The sequence below is a fragment of the Eretmochelys imbricata genome, chromosome 1 (genome assembly GCF_965152235.1).
Source record: "Eretmochelys imbricata isolate rEreImb1 chromosome 1, rEreImb1.hap1, whole genome shotgun sequence".
Lineage (NCBI taxonomy): Eukaryota > Metazoa > Chordata > Testudines > Cheloniidae > Eretmochelys > Eretmochelys imbricata.
Window position 1 is genome coordinate 261,281,612 of NC_135572.1, and position 12,853 is coordinate 261,294,464.

The following is a 12,853-nucleotide window of genomic DNA, read 5'->3' on the forward strand; positions in this document are numbered from 1 at the left end:
ACAGTATTTTATATTTTGGCTTTATTTTGGGAGAGGAAGCACTAGTGGGCAGTTATGGTGTCATCTCAATGAAACAAGAAAAGAAGTTAATTTTCTAAGCATGAGTTTTTAACTAATTTTAATTTAATAGTTGGTATGGTTTCCTTTAACTGTCATCTTATGAATTTGTCATGTTAGGTAGTTAAGATCACAGTTCTAGTTTTGCCATTTGATAAGCAGCCAAACCATATTAACATTTTCTTGTTAACTTGTGTGCCTAACTAATGTACTGTTTTGTCAAGCCACAGCAAGTCCCAATGAAAACAGAAGCACATCAGTTCAGTCTGCCCTGTTCAGACTTCAGCTATACGTGTCAGTTTTATGTCTTGTGTTTGTGACAAGTTGAGATTACAGTAAAAGAACCCCATGTGTCATGAAAAAATTCTCTTATATTAGGTTTACAAAATCATTTGTTTTGTAATGTGACTCCGAAATTGAAACCGTACACCTTTTGTGAAAATCTTCTAGCAGAATTAATGGAAGAATAGCTGCCTTGTACCTAATGGTCAACTTTAATATGTCAAAATACTAGTAAATTAAATTAGAAAGAGATGTGTTACCACCTTAAAAAAGAAAAGGTAGAGGTAATTTTTTTCCTTTACAAGTCCGTTCCCCCTCCCCCCCAACAGTCTCTATTTTATGACTATTAGTCTCAGAACGTTTGGTTAGTTACCACACACAGTTAAGCAGGATCAGTGTGTACAGAAAGCCAATTCAGTATCTGTGGAGTTCTTTTGTAGTTTTCTGTGTGAAGGTTTTTTTTCTCGTTTTGTTTTGAGTGTCATTTGCAATTCATTGTCTGTGTTTTCTGAGGTTGGTGTATTCAGCTGCTTTGACCCTAGGTCTTGCACATTTAGCTCCTTGGATACAATCCTCTGACGTTACTGCTGACGCTAGGAACACAAAAGCCATTGAATATCTTTAGCAATAAAAAAAAGCCTTTGTTTCGGTTTGTTATTACAAAACACCTGACTCCAAAGAATAAGCAGTGAGATAAAAGTACATTTTAAAAGTTGGCACATGACCTGGCTGTATGTTACTTTGTACACTGAAATATCAGCAAACACCCTGAGTCTTTATGAAAAGCTTGTGTACACTTGTTTTTTTTTAAAGTGGAGGTGATATCTAGCTGTAGAAAAGATTGTTACATATGCTTGTAGATTAGCTGTATAAAATTAAACCTACAGGATATTCATGTAATTTATTTCATTTGTTTGCATATATTTTTGTATTTACACAAATGCTGACTACTACTTCAAACTTCTGTTGCTTGTTTTGTGCTTTAAAAAGTTTTCTCTCTCCCCTACTGGCTTTGCATAGCCATATGGAAGGACCCATGCCCATGTCCACTCACTCCCTGTGGTGTCAAGTACTGGGAGTATTGAGAGACCATGTTACCTTCCTAGAGGGAGGGTGGGACTTAGATTGCTCAACACGGACCCCTCTGCTGATTTGAGGAAGCTGTACTGACAGGCTTTGAAGGAAGTCCTCAGTCTCCTCAATCAGAAACATAGTAATGTCATGGGTGAGAAGGGATGTGAAGCAGGGATAAATTGACAGGATCCCCTCAATTTACGAATGAAATTAATAATGCCATATAACCGGCAATGTATAGATTATTAAAATCTCAAAGACAACATTTCTACAGGATAATGCTTATTAAATGTACTGTACAGAAAAATATATTTTATGGCCGGAATGAGTGTTCTTGTTAATGTGCTGGTGCACTCAATAGTAGGTAAGACGGACGTCAATCAAGTGGTGGGGACATACTTTGTCCAGAGAATGTAGAGTATGATGCATGTAGCATAATGCAGGGATGGGGGTGTTACCTGTACTTAGCTTGCAAGTACAGTTGTGGTTGCAAGGTCTTCTGATTGCATGTGCACATTGCAGTACAGAAATAATTTCAAATTTAAGATAATGGTGTGCTATGTAAGATTATAATTCAATACCCTGCATTATTAATGTTCCATATGTGGATAGGATAATGCTATAAAGGATCAGAGACTCTGAAAATAGAGATGAATAAGACCTATTATTATTTATTTATTGTGCAGTAGCACCTAGGAGTCCCAGTCATGAACTAGGACCCTGTTGTGCTAGGTGCTGTACAAACACAGAACTTAGTCAGGAAATGTAATGCTTACTTTTTTCTACTACTAATTCAACTGCGTTTTTATATAATATATAAAATTAGTGTCTCTCTCTGTCTCTGGATATAGAAAGCAAAATCTGCATATTAATAATTCGGCTATTACTCACATTGAAGTTATGTAATGTTTTGTCAGAATATAGAGGGTTGTAATGGAAACAATTTTACAGCCCTGGTTATTGCCGTCTGCCCTATGAATGCTATAATAAAAAAACGTGGATAAAGATTACTTCAAATTAGATGTCTGGAGATAAGTCTTCTAGTACTAAGAAACGTTGCTATCTATATATTGTCAGTTGCTCCTGGAGAACTGTAGAGGTCCCTGATGACTGGTATATTACAGGGCAAATTTAGTACGAGTTCTCACAAATGGGCTGAGGAAGGAGATTGCAACTCTGGGAATAGAGCTGTTTTTGTTGTTGTTGTTGTTTTGTTTTTAGGTAACATCTGTGATGTATTTCTCAATGTATTGAGAAGTAAAGTGTCTCAAAATTTTGTACAGACAGTTTATTGGCAGGGGACAAAGTGGGAAGAATATAAATATAAACAAAAGCAAAACCAGTGTGGGCTATTACTGGTCTGTACAACCTATTCTTGGGTTCTGCCACCAGTCATCCAGGGACAGCATTTGTGCTGCATACCGTGTGTTCTCTTCTACCAGCTCTTCGCTCTGTGGATGGAGGCACAGAAGTGCCTAATTGAGCTAGGCTTTCATGCTCTGTTCCAATATACCCATAATCTCTAACAGATTGTGGTTCAAATAGTAAATATCCCAGCCAGGGAGCACCTATCATGTAAAATTCCCAATGACCTCAGTCATCTGCCCCCCCCCCCCCCCGAGGATTCAGTGCAGCCTTTACATAAAGGTGTTCTATCAGCTCCATGCCCCTGCAGAAAGGAAGGAGTGGAATGTTTGCTGTCAAGTGAACGGAAATACAGAAGTACCAGCAATCCCTTTTTTGGTACCCACACAAATGCTCCCTTTGGTTCATATTTAAACATAGTTTTATTTTTTGTACAGTTGTTGAAGTTCATTGTGCTTTACTTTGCTTGGCTTTTTGAGGGAAGTAAACAAAACCTCTGTTCCTTTAGAAAGTAGACATAAATGTTAGTGGCTCCCTTCTTTCCAACACCTGCATGAAGGCCTTGTGGCAACACAGCAGACCTCAGGGAGGAAAAAGAGCTCCTATCTCTGTGAGTTTGGGATGGGGTTTAAATAAACAGAGGATGCGAGTGGTTTGGCAGCCAGGGGAGAGAAGGCATTCTGTGACTGTGACTGTGAGCCAGGGGTGTGATTCCTAGCTTGCATACACATGATTGCACTAGGTCAGTGAGAGAGAGCACAAGACTAAATGGTACTGTAGCCACGGTAGCACAGACAGTAGCAGTGAGTACATATCCATAGGGTTCGGGTAGGTTTGTATGCAACACAGGTAAGCTATGCTGTCACTCCCTGTGCTATTGCAGCTACAGTAATATATATAATAATATTTGCACTAGTTCAATGACAGCTACCTTTTGTATAGGATGCACCCTTTAAGGGTGGTTACTGCTGATATATTGCATACTTACATTTCACTTTTATGCTTGAGTGAGTCTTCCTCTAATCAATTACATTCCTACTTGCGCATCTCACCCCTAGTGCTTTTTTCCTGTTTCTTTGTTTTTATTGTGTGTACTATTGCATCCATGGCTGGGAAAGCTAACAGTATGTATTGGTGCTCAAAAATTCTGCCATTTCATTGGTCATTCATGCCCATTCAAATGTGATGTAAACAAAAAAATAATCTAGTTAGAATTACCTTGTGGTGTGATGAAATACCAACTTTAAAGATAAGGGATATCCATTCAGAAAGAAAGCCATAATATTCATGCCCAGTAAATTTCCACTAGAATTTCCGAAGTTTTGTAAAGGTGTCACTCGCAACTTTAGAAAACAAGGCATTTTCTCTCTGAGCATTAATAAGGTTAATTATGTGGTTGGGCTGTGGTTGAACACCATAAACCTTGGCCTCTTTCTTGCTTTCCCTGGGTGGCCACTGGAACATAGCAGATATAGCCCATAACATAACAAGAGAGCATAAAACCCTTCAGAAGTAGACTTGAGGAACAATCTGTATGTGTTTCACAGCCATGATAAAAGTGTATTTCTCATTCAGGAGCAACTTCCACTGAAGAATTGGGAACTGCATTTAGGATCACCTGAAAACTTAGTTTGTTTGAGTAGTAAGCTCCACAGATTCAGCCCACCCTAGAAAAAAGGGATTATTCAGATAGTGGTAGAAATTAATATGGGGGTTTTGAGTTTTTCACTGGGGGAAATGATCCCCACGCTCTGCAGTAGAAGAAACTTCAGTTTTTCAAAGCGTAGGAAAGTAGGATGAAGTTGTCCCAGTTGACTGAAAAGTTGTCTCCGTGGGTAGGCACTTCAGTAGGTGGACTGTTCCATGGTGGTAACTGACAGGCCTGATTCTGTACCCAAGATGCAAGTGAGGCTGAAGTATCCAGTTCTTCCCCTCCCCTCCCATTGCAAACTGAGGGAGGGAGGAACAGCCTCTGCCAAACTTCCCCCAACAGATGGTGAATCACTCTTCTCCTGAAGAAGAAAGTAAATTGGTCACCAGTAAGATGCCAGTGAAGCCATTTATCACCTGTGCCAAAGCCCCACATGCACTCTGGGACGCTCTTCAGTACTGACACCCTAGAGCTTCATAGCCACTTTGCAGACTCCAGGAAAGTGCAAGAAATGAGGAGAGTTTGTGGGACCCAGCAGAGAAGGCTGCCATCTTCTGCTATAGTATTTCTGTCTCCCTCCCTCCGCCTTGGGAAGGGAACTATGTTGGAAGTGTTTTGTGACCGCCAATATAGCATCGAGGGGAGGGCAAATCTCAGGAGTTGACTATGACAGTTGCTGTTTTAGATGCTTGTTTTATGGGTGCTTTTTTTTAGTATTTTCTCAAATACAAATACCTGGAAAGTGCAAGTATTTGTATATAAAGCATGTTTTTGTCATAACCTTAATAGCAGAATTGTGTTTTGGTGTGGTGTTTAGCAGCCCAAAATCTTCGTGTTGCATTTCTTTTAACTGTAGCAACCAGTCCTCTTGGAATAACTGCAGGCAATGCAAACATTTTGAAAATGGGGCATAACTGCTAAATGTTTTTAAACATACTTTGTATTTAGTTCTTTAAGATCATAATTTATTAATGACCTAGAGACATAGCACAGGGCCTCACACAGCAAACAGTAGTAACATATGAGTGCTTTCACTATTGTTCTGCTACACAACAGTTTATGTTCCCCTGCTGGGTATTAATTATTTTTTCTTCACAGATTTCAGAAGACACTTTGGCAGTTTGGTGGGAAATGGCCAGAATCTCAGTATCAAGCTGGGAGGTCTATACAAAGTGTTGAATTCTGAACCGTAAATTTAAAAGTAATTTCATGTAAAAAGACAAATAGATGGAGGGTGAACTTCTACTGTAGTCCTACCAGCAGTGACTCCTCTGATAACTTCAGAAAGTAAATCTGTCTTGGCTGCTGATAACTGCATGCCTTATTCATGCTTTCCGACATTCTAACACAGACTGTTGAACTAATTATTACCCAGAAAAGGAAGTAAATATGATGTGGAGGACACAGAGACTGATCCAAAGCCCCTTCAAAGTCAATGGGAGTCTTTCCATTTATTTTGATGGGCTTTAAGTCAAGCCCACAGCCTCTTTCAACAACTGCAATTATTAAGTATCAACAGAAAACAGTGAAAATGAACTTGGCTTTTGTTGACTTATTCGGGGCTAGAAGTTTACCAACCTGCTCTAGTTCAGAGTGACACAGGCACTTACCTTGGGGTTTGGTTTTGGGGCTTTGTTTTTGTTTTTAATTGATCAGGATTTTCTTGAGGATCTTTACGTTAGAATCTTAAAGCCATTTTAAATCTTTTTTGAAAAAAATTTGAAGTTATTTCAGCACAATCTCTAATATGAATTGTAAGGTTTTTGTTTTTTTTCCTGTTTCTTCTGAAGACCTAACATTACCAGATATGTTATCTACATTTGTGAAATGTCGCATTGGTTATTTTACATGTTGGTAATTTACGTCTAAAATATTTCAAGTAGTAAAATAGAAGTTTTCATGGTATTGCTTTTGTTTTTAAATACAGGTACCATTGGATACAATCAACGAAACAGAATTGATACTCTTATGTATCTGTTAGCATATCCACAAAAGCCAATGGTTAAAACAAAAACCATTGAACTGATAGAGTTTGAGAAACTGCCAGCTGGACAGAATGCCACAGTTGCTGTGATGAGCTACAGTGGTTATGATATTGAAGATGCTCTTGTGTTAAACAAGGCCTCCTTGGACAGAGGTAAGAAGCAACTGGGCCTATTCTTTGTCACTTGTGTAAAGCAAGCACAGTAACCTATGGTTTTATTGCATTGCATGCTTATAGAATTAATATTGCCTAAATTATGAAGATTAAAACTTTTAAAATTAGGAAATCAACTTCGTAAAATTTCTTTTTTTCTATATATTTTTTTCTATGTGTCTGTGCGTACATATATATGTGCTTGAACGTGGTGTGTCTGTGGTGAAATTACACAAGTTGCGTGTTAACTATGAGTATAGATATGATGAAAACAAATGACTGACTTTTGACCTTGAATAACAAAGGATAAGCTATCCTTTTTCAAAAATATTTGTCTTGCATAAAGTTTAATGTGTTAGATAATCTGTTGGTGTGGGACTTGCTTTTTAGATGGTGACCTGGGCCTTTGTTTGAGCCCAACAGAGAGAGAAAAAAAGTCTCATTATTTTCCCCTGTATTGAAAGCGATAGATGAAATTAGACTTTTGAATGTATTCAGCAGAAGAAAGAGAGCGTATGTAGTTTGTGTCATTATGAACTTAAAGCTAGAGGAAAATAATGCCAGCAAACAAAATAGAGGAAAAACAAATATCTACTTCCTCTTTAAAATCTACATAATTGTCTATTTTAAGTGGAAAAACATAGCTACCTTTCAATTAGTGCGTAAGTAAAATTTGTACTGCTGCCTGCTTTTAAACTTCATTCGTTCTGCACATATTCTTCAGCACTGTTTAGAATCAAGAATAATTCTCACTTTGATTGAGTTAGTTTCAGTATCGGGTGGCCAAAACCAGACTCTTCCATTAGTTCATTCTGTCTCCCTTTTACCCCTTCCTTAACACGCCTCCTGCTTGTTGCCAGGCAGCAATAATAGTATTCTTAGACATGTATCTTTGGCATTAATGTCTGCCGCACTTAATTTATGCCTTTCTTTCTGAAACAACAACAGGCATGATTTAAAACTGAATGTTTTCCTTTCTGGTAGACTGGTAACATTTACAGGGAAATCTAAAGACCATGTGATGCTTGTCAGGAGTTACTTGACATAATCTAATGATCTAGACGTACTGTAAATGGCTACAGCTATCCTTCAGATAAAATATAAGTTTACTGGAAGGTATTGCTCCTAGCTGACTCTATTTCTGAATATGAGAATGACAGGCAAGATTTGTAAGCCAGCTATTGCTCCTGGGAAAAGTTTTCTAAAGAGCACACAGTTCTTCATCTAAAAAACATTTTTGTGGAGACATGTATAATTCAAACTTCTTTTTTAAGTAAAAACAAACAAACAAAAAGGAACATGGGGAATACATGAAACAACACTAAATAGGCACTTTCCTGTTGAGCAAACAGTTACCACTGAAATTTTTCAGTAAAATCTTTAGCTATCAGAGAACCATGAAAAGGAAAAGATGTGCCAAACTTCTTCTAACTTCTCCTTTTAAATCTGCACAGCTTTAAAATTGGGCCATCATCGTCAAATGCCTTTGATATATCTGAAAATATAGCGTGTGATCTGATTTTAAATTTTCAGCTTCTTGAGGCCAAAGATTTTTGTACAATGCTGTAGATACTGAAAGTGCTCTAAAAATAATTCTTTTTTGGGTTTTAGCTATTATGCATTTGTTTTCCTGTATTTTAGCTAAATTAACCATTTTTAATTTTCTCTTGATAACTGCTTGATTATAAAATAACTTCTGTACATTATTAATTTGAAAGAGGTTCTGTGTTCTATTTTAGGATTTGGAAGGTGTCTTGTGTATAAGAATGCCAAGTGTACACTGAAGCGCTACACAAATCAGACATTCGACAAAGTGATGGGTCCAATGTTGGATGCAGCTACACGTAAACCAATTTGGCGTCATGAAATTTTAGATGCTGATGGTATTTGCTCTCCAGGTATGTAAAACATTTCTATCAATAATGATATTTGAATTGTCTTTGGTAGGAGAAATTAGCATTCAGTTCTCATGAGTTGGTTTAAAATGTTTGCACCTTTTATTGTTTTATATTTTTTAGAGCACTGCATCTTTTTAGTGGACATTGGAAAACAGAAACAGTTACAGTTAAGAAAATAATGTGGTACCTGTGACTGTATTTTTTTTTTTTTTAATATGTAGGATGAAAATGAAGCTCTAAATTTAAATAAAAATGTCTGTCTATATTTTAACACTTCAGCAAATGATGAAACTATATTGTTAAAACAATCATCTCTCACTACTTGTTTTCTTCCTCTTAACTTTCCTAGTCTTCAAATCTGTAATATTATTGAACTTTTCCTATTCAAGTCTCTCTTCTGTCATCAGATCTACATATTTAAAATGCATCCCCTTATAATTTTTGTGCGTATCATCTCTACAGCTACCAACATTTGCAAGCAATTAATAAGGATACTTGGGAAGAGAAAAGAGACACCTTTTAACTCCCTAAAAGTATGTTTTGGCAGGACATAGTGGGAAAAGTTTAAATATACCATTATAATTAATATGGAGATACGTATACCTATATAAGAATGGTCCTGCCAATATTTTACTTAGGAAGTGGTCTAAAAGTTAGTCTGTCGGGATCCGGTGGTAGAACAATTGTAAAAGCCTCTATATTTAATTTCAACGCTGAAGCCCTGAAGAAAATTTTTTCTGATAAAGTACCAGTTATGCTCTTTAAGGGCATTGGAATATTTTTAAGCTCTCAAAATGTTCCTGCTTTCCCCAGTAACTTAAAAGTATTGGGATAGAGAGGATTGTAGCTGGCTCCAAATGTAAAGCCTTGTCTATAATGGCTAGCCAAACCCAGTTTAAACTAATTTAGCCTGAACAGTCAACAAACATAAATTGAGCTTCAGTGCATATGAGGGCTAAAACATTGATGCCTGCCAATGGGCATGCTGCAAACTTGGTTGTTCTTTTTAAATGAAGTGAGTGAAAGAGTGGGAGGAACAGGAGGAACAAGGTAAAGGCAGAGGGGGAGGGGAGAAGGTAACCGTGGTATCTTATGTAATTTTCTTTAGAGAATTATGCAAGTGTCCAAAGTATGGCGGTCAGCTACCAAAACATATCAGTTTTACTCCTGCTAATATAAAAAAGAAATACAGGTGTAGAGGAGTTGCAGTATTTTAATGGCAGAATTCCCCCTAGATCATCTGAGATATTTTCTTGTGTCTCTAGTACCCTGACAAGTTAAGTGGATATCAACCTTAAAATCAACTTGAGGGTTTGTTTTTTTTTATTAGTTTGTTTGTTTTGGTAGATCCTAGTTTGATTCCTCTTTTATGATATGTCTCTTAAGCCAATGCATTACAAATATAACAGACCTCATTTCCCATGCACCTTGGTCAATTTATCCTTTCCCAGTGTCCTTGTCATTTTAATTGTTATAAAATCTATTTCTGACTGTATGTAAAGGCCAAAAATACTTGCATGATGCTTGTGGATTTTTTGTTTTTGTTTTTTGTATTTATTTATATATTTATTTATTTTCTGTTAGGTGAAAAGGTAGAAAACAAACAAGTGCTTGTGAACAAGTCCATGCCAACTGTGACCCAGACTCCTCTGGAAGGAAGTAATGTTCCTCAACAGCCACAGTATAAAGATGTACCAGTAACGTATGTCACACTATAATCTCGTAGTTTAAAATCCACAAGTGAGGAAAGGAAGGACAGGTAGCAGATGCTCAGTACTGGAAAAGTAAAAGGCATACATTTTCCTTAGAAGTTAGATTCAGTACCATGGGCCAGACTTTTCATAGATTTTTAGGTGCCTAAAAGTGCACATAGGCACCCAGTGGGATTTTTCAAAAGCACCTAAACACTTAACCCCTATTGATTTTTGTCCCCCTGAAGATTGGAATTAGGGTGGCAGCTAGAAACTCCCTGCAGACAGAAGGTGGGTAGGTCATCAGGGCCTCTCCCAGATGACACCGTAAGAGGAGGAGTTGGGCCCCCAAGGGTTCAGTGTTTGGGGGTGGGCAGAGTCACAGGTTGTGGATATGGGGGTGGCAGAGGAATATGAGGATACTGGCGTGGGAGGTTAGAGGTGCATGCAGGGGCAGGGCACACATGGGTAGCTGCAGAGTGAGCAGGAAGCAGCTGCTCTCCAGCCACTTCTGAGAGCAAAGGAGTGAGTGCTTCACTAGTGTTCAGTCCTCTGTTTACCCAGGTTGGCGGTGTGGGACGGTGCTCTGCCTGCTATACAGACTGATAGTGAGCTGTCAGGCAGCCTGTGTAGCAGCTTTAATTAGTCGTCCTCCCCCAGGAGGTGAGTGACTGGGGAAGGACAGCCAGTTTCCCCATAGAAGGGTCTGAAAACCTGTAGTCTACAGGCAAATAGGCACAGCTGGAATGTCTGTATACCATAAGAGAAGAGCCTCATACCCAAGATGGCTGAGACGTCCTGTTGACCTTTTAGGTTAGCTTATATGATTCAGATGGTATTTGGTATTTCACCAAAGTAATTTTCCTTTTCTCTCTGCTCTACCATGTCAAACTACTTTTCTCATAGCTTTCTGCATTCTCCTTACACATAAACTTTAAGTTGCACCATCAAAGCAATCGATAGTTCATGTCCTGGTAAAATCTTTGATTCATCTTCTTCTACACTCCCTGCCATTCTCCCTATATCCTTGATTCTTTCTTCCCCACTACCCCTTATATCTGGAGCAGCTTCCCTGTTACTATATGCAAAGGACCCTCACTCTTGTTTCTTTATTTAAAAAAAAAAAAAGTCAAACTCAAAACCAGTTTGTTCCTTGATTCATTTCAATGATAATGCCCTACCTCTCATATTTTACAATATATCTACTCCTGGGGGAATACTGCGCATGCGCAGAATTCATGTCCTCTGCAGATTTCTTTGCTTCCCTGCAGAAAAATAACTTTCTGACAGGGAAGCAAAGGGAAGCTGCAAGAGCAGTCATGCACCATTCCCTAGCAGCCCAGGTACATCGTTTCAGGCACCCACAGCAGCCAGTGGAGAGGTAAATCACTGTGGAGCTGGGGAAACACCAGCCAGGGCTCCTACCCTGAGCTGGAATCAGCTGCTAGTCCCGGCTGGGCTGGAGGAAGGAGAGGATGGGACTTCCTCTTCCTCTGCAAGGAGTAGCAGGGGCTGTGTCAAACCCACCCCCAGAAACCTCCCCCAGCTGCAGGAAGCTGAGCATCCTCCCCTGCTTCCTGCCCTCATCGCTCCTCGGTTGTTGGGGGAGGGGTCACTGTATGGGGAGCTGCTCCCCCATCCACCCAACTCTCGTGTATCCGGACCTCCCATACCCAGACACCCCCTCCAAACCTCAACCTGTACACCCAGTACCCCCCCAGCCCTCCATACCCAAACCCCACCCCACTGAACCTCAACCCCTGCCTCTGGACCCCCACCCCTGCACCCAGACCACCCCCCACTGAGCTTCCTGCACTCAAACCCCCACCCTGACGAGACCCACCTCCCTGCACTACCCTGAGCCCCCACATCCGGACCCCCATGCCACTGTCCCCTAACTAGCTGTACGCAGGCACCCAGACCCCCACCCCACCAAGTCCCACTCCCCCAGCACCCAGACTCCCCTGCTGAGACCCCCACATCCAGACCCTTCCACTGAGCCCCAACCACCTTCACCTGGAAGCCCCTGCAGAATCCCATTGCCCCTACACCTGGAACTTCCCCCCACAAGAGCCTCCGTGCATCCAGATCTCCCCACACTGAGACCCCCCACTGAGCTGCCTGCACCCGGATTGTCCTATACAGAACCCTCTCAGCCCACGCCTGAATCCTCCCAACACTGAACCCCTCCACACTTGGCTCCTGCCTGGTTGAGCATGCCTGCCCCACGCCTGGTGCAGAGGGTCAGGGCCCTAGCATGTTTCTGGGGCAGGCCCAGGCCTTGTGCTGTGTCAGGGTCAGGTGCAGCCTCACCGCTGAGTCCATGTCCCGGGGGCAGTGGGATTGCAGGGTGATCTCCCACCTTCATGCAGCCAGTGGCCTGTGCTCCCCACTGCCATGCTGGAGCCTCTGCATTTATTTAATGATAAATAAAACTTGCAGAATTTCGCAGTACTTTAAAATATTGTGCACAGAATTTTAAATTTTTTGACACAGAATTTTTAATTTTTTTGGCGCAGAATGCTCTCAGGAGTATATATCATGAAGTATTTCTGACCACGTACTGGTATCCACTGCGTCTGGCACCTATTATTTGCTACAGCTGTCCTTATACATAGTGTGGGAATAATGGAAATATTCTATTGTTTTTCATTATTTATTTAACAAACACAATTTGAAATAGTTGACATTTGAGTGA

The 12,853-nt window shown here is 40.0% G+C and overlaps 1 protein-coding gene across 5 annotated transcripts in view; it reads left to right on the forward strand.

The window, feature by feature from the left end:
- The window catches only part of POLR3B (RNA polymerase III subunit B), a 121,418-nt gene that overhangs the window by 72,679 nt on the left and 35,886 nt on the right, over positions 1-12,853 (forward strand). For all 5 annotated transcript variants that reach the window (XR_013347361.1, XM_077828899.1, XM_077828906.1 and 2 more), the window contains exons 20-22: positions 6,357-6,566; positions 8,306-8,464; positions 10,049-10,166. Coding sequence is in view for 4 of the 5 variants with exons in the window: in XM_077828899.1 (XP_077685025.1) it covers positions 6,357-6,566; positions 8,306-8,464; positions 10,049-10,166 (487 nt within the window). In the remaining variant the exon portion in view is untranslated. The remainder of the gene's footprint in view (positions 1-6,356; positions 6,567-8,305; positions 8,465-10,048; positions 10,167-12,853) is intronic.